This window comes from Chamaea fasciata, unplaced genomic scaffold (assembly GCF_029207755.1).
Source record: "Chamaea fasciata isolate MVZ Bird 193981 ecotype frontalis unplaced genomic scaffold, bChaFas1.0.hap1 SCAF_24, whole genome shotgun sequence".
Taxonomy (NCBI): Eukaryota; Metazoa; Chordata; class Aves; order Passeriformes; family Sylviidae; genus Chamaea; species Chamaea fasciata.
In genome coordinates, this window is record NW_027094109.1 from 5,494,678 (window position 1) to 5,506,930 (window position 12,253).

At 55.2% G+C, this 12,253-nt stretch overlaps 2 protein-coding genes across 2 annotated transcripts; both read right to left on the reverse strand.

Annotated features, from left to right (window-relative positions):
• Positions 1–175: 175 nt before the first annotated feature.
• Positions 176–4,015, reverse strand: FDXACB1 (ferredoxin-fold anticodon binding domain containing 1). Its single transcript, XM_066203562.1, has 5 exons — positions 3,751–4,015; positions 3,109–3,265; positions 2,789–2,992; positions 2,241–2,399; positions 176–1,922 (listed from the first exon to the last, which is right to left on the reverse strand). The coding sequence occupies exons 1-5, from the start codon at positions 3,914–3,916 to the stop codon at positions 764–766; spliced, it is 1,845 nt and encodes a 614-aa protein (XP_066059659.1). The 5' UTR covers positions 3,917–4,015; the 3' UTR covers positions 176–763.
• Positions 4,016–7,599: 3,584 nt separating this feature from the next.
• Positions 7,600–10,663, reverse strand: CRYAB (crystallin alpha B). Its single transcript, XM_066203380.1, has 3 exons — positions 10,313–10,663; positions 9,284–9,406; positions 7,600–7,950 (listed from the first exon to the last, which is right to left on the reverse strand). Exons 1-3 carry the CDS (start codon positions 10,508–10,510, stop codon positions 7,747–7,749), a joined length of 525 nt encoding a protein of 174 aa, XP_066059477.1. The 5' UTR covers positions 10,511–10,663; the 3' UTR covers positions 7,600–7,746.
• Positions 10,664–12,253: the final 1,590 nt, after the last annotated feature.

Consider the following 12,253-nt stretch of genomic DNA (forward strand, 5'->3'; position numbering starts at 1 on the left):
CACACCCGTGTCCATCACCCACCCGTGTCCATCACCCACCCGTGTCCATGGCTCACCCCGTCCCTGTCCCACTCACCCAGGTCCGAGCCCGGGTCCATCCCCGTGCCGCCCCTGCCCGCCCAGTGCTGGGCAGGAAAGTGAGGGAATGGGGAACGCTCCGATGGAAAATGTTCTTTATTCGGTACCCGCCGCGCTCAGGAGATGGGGAAGGGACAGAACGGGAAGGGTGTGGACACGTTGGAGGATATCTAGGGCAGGGAACAAACCTGGGAAAGGGGCTGGAGCCCCAGGAGAGGCTGAGGGAGCTGGGAAAGGGGCTCAGCCTGGAGAAAAGGAGCTCAGGGGGAATTTGTGGCTCTGCACAAGTCCCTGACAGGAGGGACAGCCGGGGGTCGGGCTCTGCTCCCAGGGAACAGGGACAGGAGGAGAGGGAACGGCCTCAGGCTGGGCCAGGGGAGGCTCAGCGTGGACACCTGCAGGAGTCTGAACTAGTAAAGAATTCGAATCCACTCTCACAGGACCCTAGAAAAGAAAGGCTCCGTAAAACGAGGTTTCATTACACACCCAGAGAACAGGACAGAGCTCCGTCCTCATTAACAGCAACTCCCACATGGAAAACACGTGCAGGTGCTCAAAGTCCACTCCACCCTTGTGCCAGCATGGCAACAACACCATGCCGGGTCCAGCCACATGCAGGTGACATTTCCCAGGTCAGAACCCAGCCCAGGAGCTGCTGGAGGCCCTGCAGACCACGGGAGATGTTCTACCTCAGGGTCACACCCAGCTGCTGCTGTATTTCCTCCCGAAAGTGCAGCTGCATCTCCGCTGCCTCCCGGCAGCCCAAGGCCCTGTCACAGGACTGGAAAGTCACCCTGTAGCACAGGCTCCTCCGGCCTGTCCCTGGCTGCTGGAAATCGTCCTTTAACTGGATGGAAACCACCGTTTCACCTGACACCCTCCTGGCAAGGCTGTGAAAAGCCACTTCATCAAACTCCTTCCCGTCAGGAAGCCAGAAGCTGACATCGTGCACGTAGGAAGGTGGATAGAGGGAGAAACTCTTGAAAAGCCTCAACTCTCCCTCTGGGAACTGCCTGAGGAAGCGCCTGTCCGACGTCCAGAGCATTCTCCAGTCGGATATTCCACACAGCAGCATGGCCAGGAGGTCCAGGTTCAGCGAGACTGAGACAACAACCAGCTCACGGCTTTTTAATTCATCAGGAGCTGTCCTGATAACCCCCACACAGGAGCCTGAGGGCTCTGGGTCTGTCCCCACACAGAGGAAATGCTGAATCTCACCAAGCTGCCATTCAAAAGCAGCAAAGTCATTTAGCTCAGTTCCAAAACTTGTTGCTTCCTGCAGGCTGATGGGGGGTTTGACACCAGAAACGCCCTGGTGAAGAGAATTCAGGGTGGTTTTAATGTTATCCACCAACATCTGGATGCAGCTGTTCTCTGTGCCCCTGCTAACTGCAAGCACAACCAGCATCTCATGGAAAACAGGCATGGAGTGGGGAGTGATCCTGCATTTCCTAAAAACTGGCCCGGAAAGAACCTGAAGAGTCCCTGGGGAAAAAGCTCTTTGTTTTATTATTGCCTGAGCATGAGGCAGGAGGGAAGGCCTAAGATAAAACTGCTGTGGAACTGGGCACCCTTCCTGCACATTCTTATCCGTGTCCTGGCCAAAATGGGAAAACAAAACTGCGTCTGCCAGACCCTGAGACGTTTTCCCAGTGCTCGGAGCCTCCCCCGGGCTCAGAGTGATCCAGAAGATGCTGGAGTGGCAAACACCATGAGGGTGACCTTGGTGGAGCAGAGGAAGGCAGGAGCTGGTGTTCTGCAGTGGAAAAGCTTGGCTGAGCCCTGCACTGAGCTTCTCCTTTATTGTCCTCACTGGATGACTTGAATTCTCTTCGAGGAAACCCCTGTGAAAAACAAAAGTGCAAATTACAGACGCCACCTGTGATCCCCTTCCCGTGGCCATGAATTGAGGGCAGCAATTTACCCAAAACATTCTTTAGCTGGGAACTACTTGACCAAGCCAAGTCTTTCACCAAAGGTGTTGCACATTTTCAGGGCTGTGGTGTTTGTCTGCCGGTTACAATCAGGAATTAACTGCAATTTGCTGGTAAAAAAATGGATTTCTCACTCACCACACCCATTTATCTGACCACACTGCTGGTCGTTCCCACTGAGAGCACCAGAGCTGATACTGCCAAAGAGAAACTAATTATAAAACTCACCTATTCATTTTATCCATGAGGACTTGTGGCACTTGAAAAGAAACTTTCTGGCCTCCCAGTCGCGTCTTGCAGCTCAGGGGTGTGAGACACAGGGGTGCTGTGCTCCGTGTGAAAACGTGGTTCAAAGCACCCTCTACACAGAAGGATTTATCCTGACTCCTGGAAATACACAAAAACAGAGCAAAGTCACTGAAAATTCCTGATATTTAATGTGCCTCAAGTAGGCAGGAGCAGGCCAACCCCCAGCCATCCTTTCTTTAGGCTTGAGATTGATATTTGTTCTGCAGCGGATGCTTTTGACCTTTAAAATCCTCAGATAGTCTTATTTTTAGGGGGCGCTTTGGCAGGAAGCTTGCATTTTAATCTTGGTTACTCCGCTTGGAGATGAACAAGAACTGCAGCTATTTTAAGGAAAATTTCAAGGAAAACTTCAAGGAAAATTAAAAGGAATTCCTCTCCAGCCAACAAGATACTCAAAGAGCATCCTAGTGCTGGGGCATTTCAGGAGCACAAACACCAGAATTCCGGCTTTGCCACGGGATGGTTACCTGTAACCTGTGCATTTGTACCCCTCGATAGTCTCTGCTCTAAAAGGATGGACATCGCTCAGGATGAAGCCAGCTCCCGCTGCCACAGCCACGATTTGCCAACTGTTGTGCCACTCCCTCCTGGGCTGATCCGCAGGAGTGCCGCCCTGCCCATTGCACAGGGCCACGTGGATTTCTCCCTCCTGCGCCAGCACCTCTGTGCAGCTGGAAGGGAAGCCAAAAAAATTCCTCTTAGCGCATCCCCAGTGCCTGAAAAAACACCTGGAGGGCAGCTGAAAAGCTGTTAGTTAACACGGAAATCAAATTTCTGGCGTGCTCACCTATGGAAAAAGCCAGCAAGGAGCTGCCTGTTCTTCACCACGCCAGCCTTCCTCCCACAGTGAGGGAAGTTGAAATAAATACGGTCGAATTCCCGTTTTCCCGGTAAGAAGTGCTCCTCCAGCTTGGTGCAGTCCACGGAAAACACAACCTCGGCTCCTGCGGCAGCGAACGCAAAACAAGGCTCTTGTGGTTATCAGGGAAGGGGGAATCTTAAAGAAAGGTGGGACTGCAAATCATCCAGGGCGTTTTGAAGTAGGGGAGAGCTGCCTCGAGCGTCGGGAGCACCAGGAAGCCCTGTGGGGTTCTCTTTGCCCTTCGCTCCCTTTCAAGGCAGCAGGAACTTCTGGAAACAGTTGAGAACAGTCGTTTCGGTATTGTTTCCGTCCTGGTTCATCCTGATCGGATTTTAAGGCATTTCATTTCGCCACCCGGGCCATTCCAGCCCCTTTTCTCAGGAGTGGCGAGGGGCTCCCAAGGGACGCGGCAGCGGGGTGGGGGGCAACGCCGCCACTCTGGGTGACACCAGGGTGACGGCGACGGCGGCAGGGTGACAGCGATGGCAGGAGGGTGACAGCGATGGGCTCAGCAGCCGCTCCGTGCCCGTCCCCAGCCCGTCCCCGCGGTCCCCGGCGCGCACCCACCGCTGTCCCGCAGCCGGCGGATGCTCCGCGCCGCTCCGGCCGCTGCGGCCGCCTCCTCCTCGCTCTGGTAGCAAGTGGCCACCACGTGAGTGCCCTGGGCCCCGCACAGCGCCGCCGAGAAGGAGAAGTTGCCCTCTCCGAGCAGCAGGACGCGGCGGAGCCCCATGTCCCCCGGGCGCTCACGGCCACCGGCGCTGGCTCATGACGTGGGAGCCGGTCAGCGGCCGCTGCCGGTGGCGTCGGGTCCCCGCGGGCATCCCCGGGGACTCCTCGGCAGGCGCCGTGCCGCCCTGGGGCGCGGGGAGGTGGCGGTGTCCCCGGAAAGGATGCGCGGTGCCATCCCCGGCAGCGGGAGCGCGGAGTTTTCGGGCAGCGCTCCCGCTGCCGGCCGCCGTGCAACAGGAAATGGTGCTGCGTTCAAATTTAAAAAAAAAAAAAAAAAAATAGAAAAAAAAAGAAAAGGAAGCGACTGTTAAAAAGCCGAGGGAGGGTAGACTTACAGAATCACAGAATGGTTTGGTTTAGAAGGGACCTCACAGCTGATCTCCTTGTGCAGGGACACCTTTCACTGCCCCACTCAACCTCGCTCCAAGCCCCAGCCTCAAACACTTCCAGACACTTCCCACCTTCTCTGGGCAACCTCTGCCCGAGCCTCACCAGCCTCACAGGGGAAAATTTCTTATCCATATCCAACCTAACCCTGCTCTCTGTCGGGTCTGAGCCGTTCCCCCCTGGCCTGGCGCTCCAGCCCTTTGTGAACAGTCTCTGTCCACCTTTCCTGGGGGCTCCCATCAGCTTCAGCTCACCCTGAAACCTCTTTTCCACGCTCAACAACCCCAATCCCCTCAGCCCTTCCTCACAGCCCAGGAGTTCCAGCCCTATAATCCACTTGGTGGCCTCCTCTGAACTCATATTTACCTGTACCTGCCTTTACCTGTTCCTGCAATTCTCCTTCTTTGACAACATTTGTGCTGCTTGAATTCCCAAAGGGGAGAAGCAGAGGCAGAGAACAGAAAGAGAAGCAGTGGAGAGGTGGTGGAAGCATCATTTGGTGTCAGATAATTGCAGACGTAATCAAGACGTGATAAGAAGGTCCCTAATCCCTCCACAGGGTGATACAAGGTAAATTAATTACCCTGCCTCACATATGTGCGTGGTGCCTTTGAGAAGGAAGGAAATTATGGTCTGTAATGCCTACAACAGCCAGGCTTGGGTGTCACCTGCTCCATCTGTGTGCCCACAGCTGCCCCACAGGGCAGGGACGGTGTGTCAGGACAGGGTTTCACGCAGATAATGACAGGGGAAGGTTTGAAATGAGCAAAGCTGAGCTCCTACACAGACCCACTGCCACAATTTGTGAGCTCTGTGCCAGGCTCTGGGTCCCTGTGGCCTTGAGAGAATCATTTTGTCTGTTTTAAATGATGAGTAAGGGGTTTTTTTGTCTCTTTTTAATGATGGGTAAGTGGCCTGGAGAGGTGATGGGTACTGAGAAAATAGTTACCACACAGCCTTCCCATTCCAATAATTACCAAAAACCCCTCCTAACTTATATTTAGCCATGCTGAATGCGGATTTTCCTTTTCAGCACACTCAGAGCTTTGGAAACAACCTGCTTCAGATTACAGAGAAACATCAGAGAGGGGATTTTACATGTGCAGAACTGGGACGATCTGTTGGATGTGAGGAGCTTCTCGATGATGTTTGTGCCTGGAGATGACAGAGGTGTTTCCTGTCATTCCCCCTGCTGGGCTGTGCTCCTGTGCCACCCCAGAACAGGTATTTCAGGTCACTCAGGGAGTGGTTCTGCATTTCAAGTATTCTTGTCTGGCTGACCTCACCCAGAGAGCTTTCACTCAAAATTCCCATTTTCTGGCTGCTGATTTGAGCCTGGCCAACCCCCTGTGCTGTAAAAGAGATTTCCTTCAGTTGCACTTTCTGGCTAAATTCTTACTACTTTACATTTACTTCTTTTCAGTGTTGATTCTTTTAGGATTTAAACGAAAACCTCCTTGATTTCCAAGCCACCACCCTGAGCTGGAAGCTGCTTTGTGCAGCCCAGCTGCTCAGTCCTGCGGCACCCCAGGCCTCCAGGTGGAGAAGGAGCGAGAAGGACGCAGGAAAAGCAGCAGGAACCCTCAGGAACCAGTGGCGCAGAGATCTCCTTCCAGCCCCAAGACCCGTCACACATGAAAGCCACGTGGGAAATGCTCTTTCTGCTTTTTAATCTGTGCTGTTTGTAACTTCTGAGGGTGTCTGGCATTTGTTCTTGTGTGCAGAGGTGGCCAGACAAGCCCAATTAACACCTTAGCTGGGAGAGCTAATTAGAACCAGCTACTAGGAAACAGCAGGCCTTGGAAATGAGGGGGGATTTGGGGTGTTTGACAGGGATCACAGAGTGCTCATTTGATTTTCCTCACCCTCAGCCACAGAAGGGTGTCCTCCCTGCCCAGCTGAGGTGTGCTCTGTTCCCTGCTCATAGAACCTTTGTCTTCGCAGCTGTAAGGAACATAGAAAATAGGTCAGGCCATGACTGAGTCTGATGATCTGTCCTTTTTGAAGATGAATTTTAGAATTTCAGTTCCAGTCACCTAGGCTTCCCTTTTTACCCCTTTGAAGAGAGGTGCTAAGCAGATGAAATGCCTGGAAAGGACTTCAGTAGTGGTTTGTGTCTGTCAGCAGCGCTGCCATGAATCAGGTTATTGCTGTAGACATCAGATCCTGCTCACTGTTTGAAGGGCACTAACAGCAGAGTTTCAAAGGGGTGTGATTTGCATCATCAGGGCAAGGTGTTTTCCTTCTCTTTGGGTAGATCTGTGTTTGCTGCAGCCCTGCAGCTTTCACCTGAGGCTGCTCTGAACTGGCTGCAGCCCCTGGATGTTTCTCCATTACACGACTCATTCCAGAGATTTAAGATACACTTTTCTTCCAGCCAGCTGTTATCAAATTCCCACACTCCAGGTGGGTTTCAGTTGCCGTGGAGCTGTTTTACCAGTTTCATCTCCACGGGAGAAACTTGCCTGTTGCTTGTGAAACGCTCTGAAATCCTCTGGCAGCGTCGAAGGGAGAGAGAACACGAGGTGTGATGAGCAAAGTGCTTCGGAACACCCAGATAAGCTGTCCTGCCACCCAGCAGTGATGTTCCCCTGTGTAGCCCTGGTTCATGCCTGAGGTGTTTTGGTTTTCTGAAATTCTTTTCCCAGGGGATTTTCTGTAAACAGGAGAAATGTTTCTGTAACTGTAACTTTGTCATTCATTCCTTTCCCTAGGAGGGACTTCTTGATGTCCCTCTGCTCTGACCAAATGTGATTGAAACACCAATGTGTTTCACCAATCAGACTGGTCTGTGTAGAATAATAGTATAAAAGGGAGACACATCCCAAAAATCAAGGAGTCGTTTTCAGCCTTTTGAATCTCGGAGTCTGTGTGGTTGTGGTGTAAAACAGCGTCACCCCTGCGCCTTTTATCCCCTGCACCTTTTATCCTTGAAGGCCAGGGTCAATGAGGTGAAGATAACGCAGCAGGAGCTGCCAGTGGGGAAAGAAGAACAGGCTGAGGAAGGGAAGGAGAGGGAAAAATCCTAAAGGCCGCAGATGTGGGAAGGTGGGGGGCACAGGGATGGGGAACCCGCAGTGCCTGGCCCCTGTTCCTCACCATCAGTGACCCTGAGGCAGCCACACTTCTGCTTCTCAAGGCTGATGGCTGGGGAAAAAAAAAACGGACTTGGGACTGGAAAAAAGAGTGGGAGTGAAGTGTGAGTGAGTGTAATGCAAGTTTTCTCTAGGTCAGGTCACCGTGCAGGGAGCTCTGCTTTCTCAGCCCACCCCAACACAAAACCAGTCCAAAAAAACCTGCTTTCTCCGTGGCTTTTATTCGTTAGTAAACTTCCTCAGCATAAATAATACCAGCGGCCACTGGGTACGGCCGGCACCTGGCGGAGGGAAGAGCCCTGGAACGGCCCTCCAGGGGTGGCTTTGGGGACAGCAGAGGGAGCAGCCCCTATTTCCTCTGGGCGCCGGCGATGGCGGGTTTGTCCTCGCGGGTGATGGGGATGCTGCGCTCGGGGACGTCGCTCTGCTTGCGGGGAGCGCTGACCGTCAGCACCCCGTCCAGCGACAGCGACGACGTGATGGTCAGCGGGTCCACGTCGTCCGGGATCCGATATTTCCTGCTGAACTCCCTGGCGATGAAGCCGTGCTCGTCCTGCGCCGAAATGGGGGGAGGAGAAGCGGGTTTTAATTTGGGGTGGTCCCGCCTTAACCCACGGGGTCTTCGCTGGAAGGTGGCGGCTGGGGAGTTGGGGGTCTCAAAGGGAAGGTTTTCAGGGAGTTAAAAAGGGGGTTTGAAGATGAGCTGCCCTCTGCTCCTCTGCTGTGAGGAATGGCTGAGGGGATTGGGGTTGTTGAGCGTGGAAAAGAGGTTTCAGGGTGAGCTGAAGCTGATGGGAGCCCCCAGGAAAGGTGGACAGAGACTGTTCACAAAGGGCTGGAGTGCCAGGCCAGGGGGGAATGGCTCAGACCCGACAGAGAGCAGGGTTAGATTGGAGATGGATAAGAAATTTTCCCCTGTGAGGCTGGTGAGGCTCGGGCAGAGGTTGCCCAGAGAAGGTGGGAAGTGTCTGGAAGTGTTTGAGGCTGGGGCTTGGAGCGAGGTTGAGTGGGGCAGTGAAAGGTGTCCCTGCACAAGCAGATCAGCTGTGAGGTCCCTTCCAACCCGAACCATTCTGTGATTCTGTGAGTGTGCCTGGGCTGCAGGTGCCTGCAGGAGCACAGAGTTTACAGGAGGAGGCTTTGTGCCCAGCCCTGTGCCCAGCCCTGTGCCAGCCAGAGGCTCCTCTGCTCTCTGTGCTGCCATTCCCACCCACACCTGCCCTACAGACCCTCAGTGCCTGATCCCACTGCTTCATTATCTCCTTAGCCAGAAAAGGATTCCAGGAATTGTGTCAGGATTACAGAGCAGTACTGGATTTCCTGGCTGACACACTGTGCTCCCAGGAGCTCCTGGGGGTGGCAATTCCAGGGACAGGGGATGGGAACTGGGAAATGCTGTCACACCCAGCTCTGGTCATGGCTTTGCATCTCTGCCTGCCCAGTGTCCACACAGGTCTCCAGAGCCAGCAGGGAGAGGGATGAATGACTGCAGAACACAAGTTTTACGGATTAGAAACTGATAGCCGGGCCTAGGGAAGGTAACACACAGGGCAGTGCACTGATTTGTTATGTGGCTTGATTATCACAGTTCATTTTTAGTTCACTGGACGCCTCCCTGCATTCCTGGCCTCTTCCCAAAAAGAGGAGAAGCCCCAAAATGCCCATTTCCCAGATGGTTTTCCAGTTCAGTTCCCAGTTCACGCAACATCAGCAATAAACCTGCGCCCTCCTGCTGCCCTGTGCGGGATCAGCTGGGGGGGATTGCACGGAGCATCTTGATTTTAAAAAATTACAAATATTTGAGGCGAGCACGGGGTTGTTTTGCAGCCACCAGAGGTGAGGGGGTTCAGTGACTCCCTCGGGGCTGAGGTTAGAGCAGGGGGTACCTGGCGCTCCTCGTGCTTCCCGTGGATCTCGATCATGTCCCCGAGCACCTTCACCTTCAGCTCCTCAGGGGAGAAATGCTTCACGTCCAGGTTCACATAGAATTTGTCCTTGTCCAGTCGCATCTGCAAAAGCCAGGGGGTGGTTTCAGAAAAGAGCAAAAGCAAGGAGGTGGCTTCAGAAAAGAGCAGGTGAGCTTAAAAAAAGAATGCAGCAGGTCAAGACTCGAGCTGGTCACTACACACACGCCCTGAGCTTTATTTTGGGATCTGATCTGAGTGGCTCTGTCCCTTGCTGGCCTTGCATGAATGCCCATCACCACAGGACCTGAGATTCTCCACCTGAATTGCTTCAAACTGACTCTTTACTCCAAGCTGACTCTTTATTATGGCAGCCAGACCCGGGCCACTAAATCGAGAGGAACATTATGCAGGGATTAAAATAATACTTTCACTCCTTCTGCTGGGAATAGCTCCTCAAGCTCCTTGTAAACAAGGCAGTTGACTTGCAGGACAGGCAAAAGCCTCTTGGCTCAGCCCCTGGAGGGAGGAGGCGCCTGCTCCGTGATCCTCTGGGTCCTGGATCTTGTTAAAACGCTGCTTTAATGGGCAAGGATTGTTTAAACCAGGCCCCTTTTCCCTCAGCAGCCATGGGCGATCCAGGAGGATCCCACTGCCCCTGTGCTCTTGGCTTCTCAGGCGGGAGTGGGGTGGAAAGTTTGGCGCAGCAGACTGGGAAATTAGAGAAATTAGGGAAATTAGGGGAAATGAGGGCTCCTCCTTTCCCCTGCCAGCTCCTAGGGTGACCTGCCGTGCACACTGAGCTCGGTTTGCCTCTGTTCCCATCACTGTGGCCAGCCTTGCTCCATCCCAAACAACGCAGAGGCACGAACACGGCGCCTTTTCCCCCAGCCTTTTTCCTAAAAAACAACCCAAAAACACCACCTAGGAGCGTCTTCCAAGCTCTCAGCTCTCCTGGGCCTCCAGAGCCAGCAGGCTGTGCCACAAAGAGCCCGAAGAAGCAACCGTTACCTCCGAGAGTCCCGTCTCTAGCCAACTGGGCATCCGAAGGATGGGGGATCTCATCAGGAAGGGGCTGAAGCTGGGGGAAACAGGGAGCAGCTCCGACTCCGGCAGGTGCTCCCCGAAAATCTGGTCAAAGATACGGCTCGGTGCCAACCAAGAGAAGAAAGGTCTGCGGATCAGGGGGTTGTGGATGGTGATATCCATTGGAGAGCGCTGGAGGAGCCTGGCAAACAACTGTGCCGCAGTGCCGTGCCGGGAGCGGGGACAGCTTTATACCCGTGCAGCTGGCCTGGCCTTCCACCCCCCCGAGGCCTCTTGAACAGTGGTGTCAGGGATTTTATTGTCCCACTCCTGGGCTGGGCCCTTCGGCGGTGCCCAGCCGCTGTCTGAGGGATTTGAGCGCGCTGCTGAGGAGGAGGGGGAAGGGGACAGAGGAAGGAGAGGAGCCCAATGGGGCAGCAAGAAGCCCGAGCGCCCCGGCGCCCGCCCTGCTGCCCACGTGCTGTTTATCCACAGTCCCATGGACTTGGCCCGTGTTCCCAGCTGCTCTGGATGCCAGGGGATCAATGCAGCTCCTATCTCTGGCTCCCAGGGACCGGGACAAGGGGCTGTTGTTCCCGCTGCCCGCCCGGGGGCCTCGGCTCCAGCATCACCCAGCAGGGCTCTGCCTGCCCCGGCAGCCAAGGGAGCCCCCAAATCAGGGCTGGGGAAGGTGCCAGGAGGGCTTTGCTGGGATGGCCCTGGCGCTGCAGCTCTCCCCAGCGAGCCCTGCTGCGCTCACGGTGTGTGTGAGTAAAGGATGGATCTCTCCACCCGCTCCTCTTGTCTTCTGCCCGCTGCAGAACACGGTTTTCTGGAGGGAGGACCCCCACTCCGTGAGCCCAGAGAGAACTTGGGCATGGGCACGGTGCTGCCGTGCACCCAGGGGTGCAGAAATCTCTGTCTGCCTCTGCCCCTGCACCAACCTGCCTTCCTGCAGCTCTCCTCCCAATAATTCACGCATTTATTTTGATTCCTGCCTCGCCTGAGAGCCCAGATCACAGGAATGGGTTCAGCCTAGCAACTGCTGAAGGGCAAGAGCTTGTCTGCCTGTGAGAGCTCGCAATTTAAACACAATTTCTGGCTCAGAGGCGCTGCCAGCTCTGCCAGCCCTTTGCAAAAGGCTCTGAGCCTCTTCCTCTTGGCTTGCCTGCAAGAATGGGGAGCGGGATTTGCTCTGTGCAGCAGCCCAGGCCATAAATACCCTCTCCAAGTCCCCATGACATCAACAGCACTGCACCTGCTGTCCCGCACTGCAGGGCTCCAGGAAATCTCTGCTTTCAGGGTGGGCAGAGCTCAGCTGGGCACTCCTCCCCTGCTGCAGCACCAGCAGCCCACCAGCCCCGCTCAGTAAAACTGGGTTTACGCCAGGTTCAGAGCCTGGCTTAGCTGGTGATGTCTGGCGCCAGCATTTCTCCACGGCTTTGTGCCAAAGCCCTGGCCAAGGGAAGAGGCTGGGCAGCCAGCAGGGCTGGGGATGGGGCAGCAGTGGGGTCTGGATCCTGCTTCGCTCCCTGCAGCCCTCCACCACTAAAGGGGCAGAAGGCTTGAGGGGAAACCAGGCTCCTCACGTAGGGAACGGGAGGGGTTGGAGCCCCAGGCTCACCGTGGGGCAATGCGTGTGGGGGCAGTGGCTTCATTACACAACCTGGACAAGCAGCAGCCACCCGCGGGGGCTCAGGGCCACCAGTTCCAGTGCCAGGGACCCCCTGAGCCGGCTCCCAGGAGCTCCTTTGCTCTGGAGCAGCACAGCCTGGGGCCCGCCCCGCTGCCCTCAGCCCCTGGGTGCGGGCTGTGCTCAGCTGCCCATCCAGCCCCTGCTCCAGAAGGGACCCTCAGGGGCCGGGGGGACGTGCAGGGGGTCCCCAGGGTGCAGGCAGTGCCTGCCCTCCCTGCTGGAATGCAGCG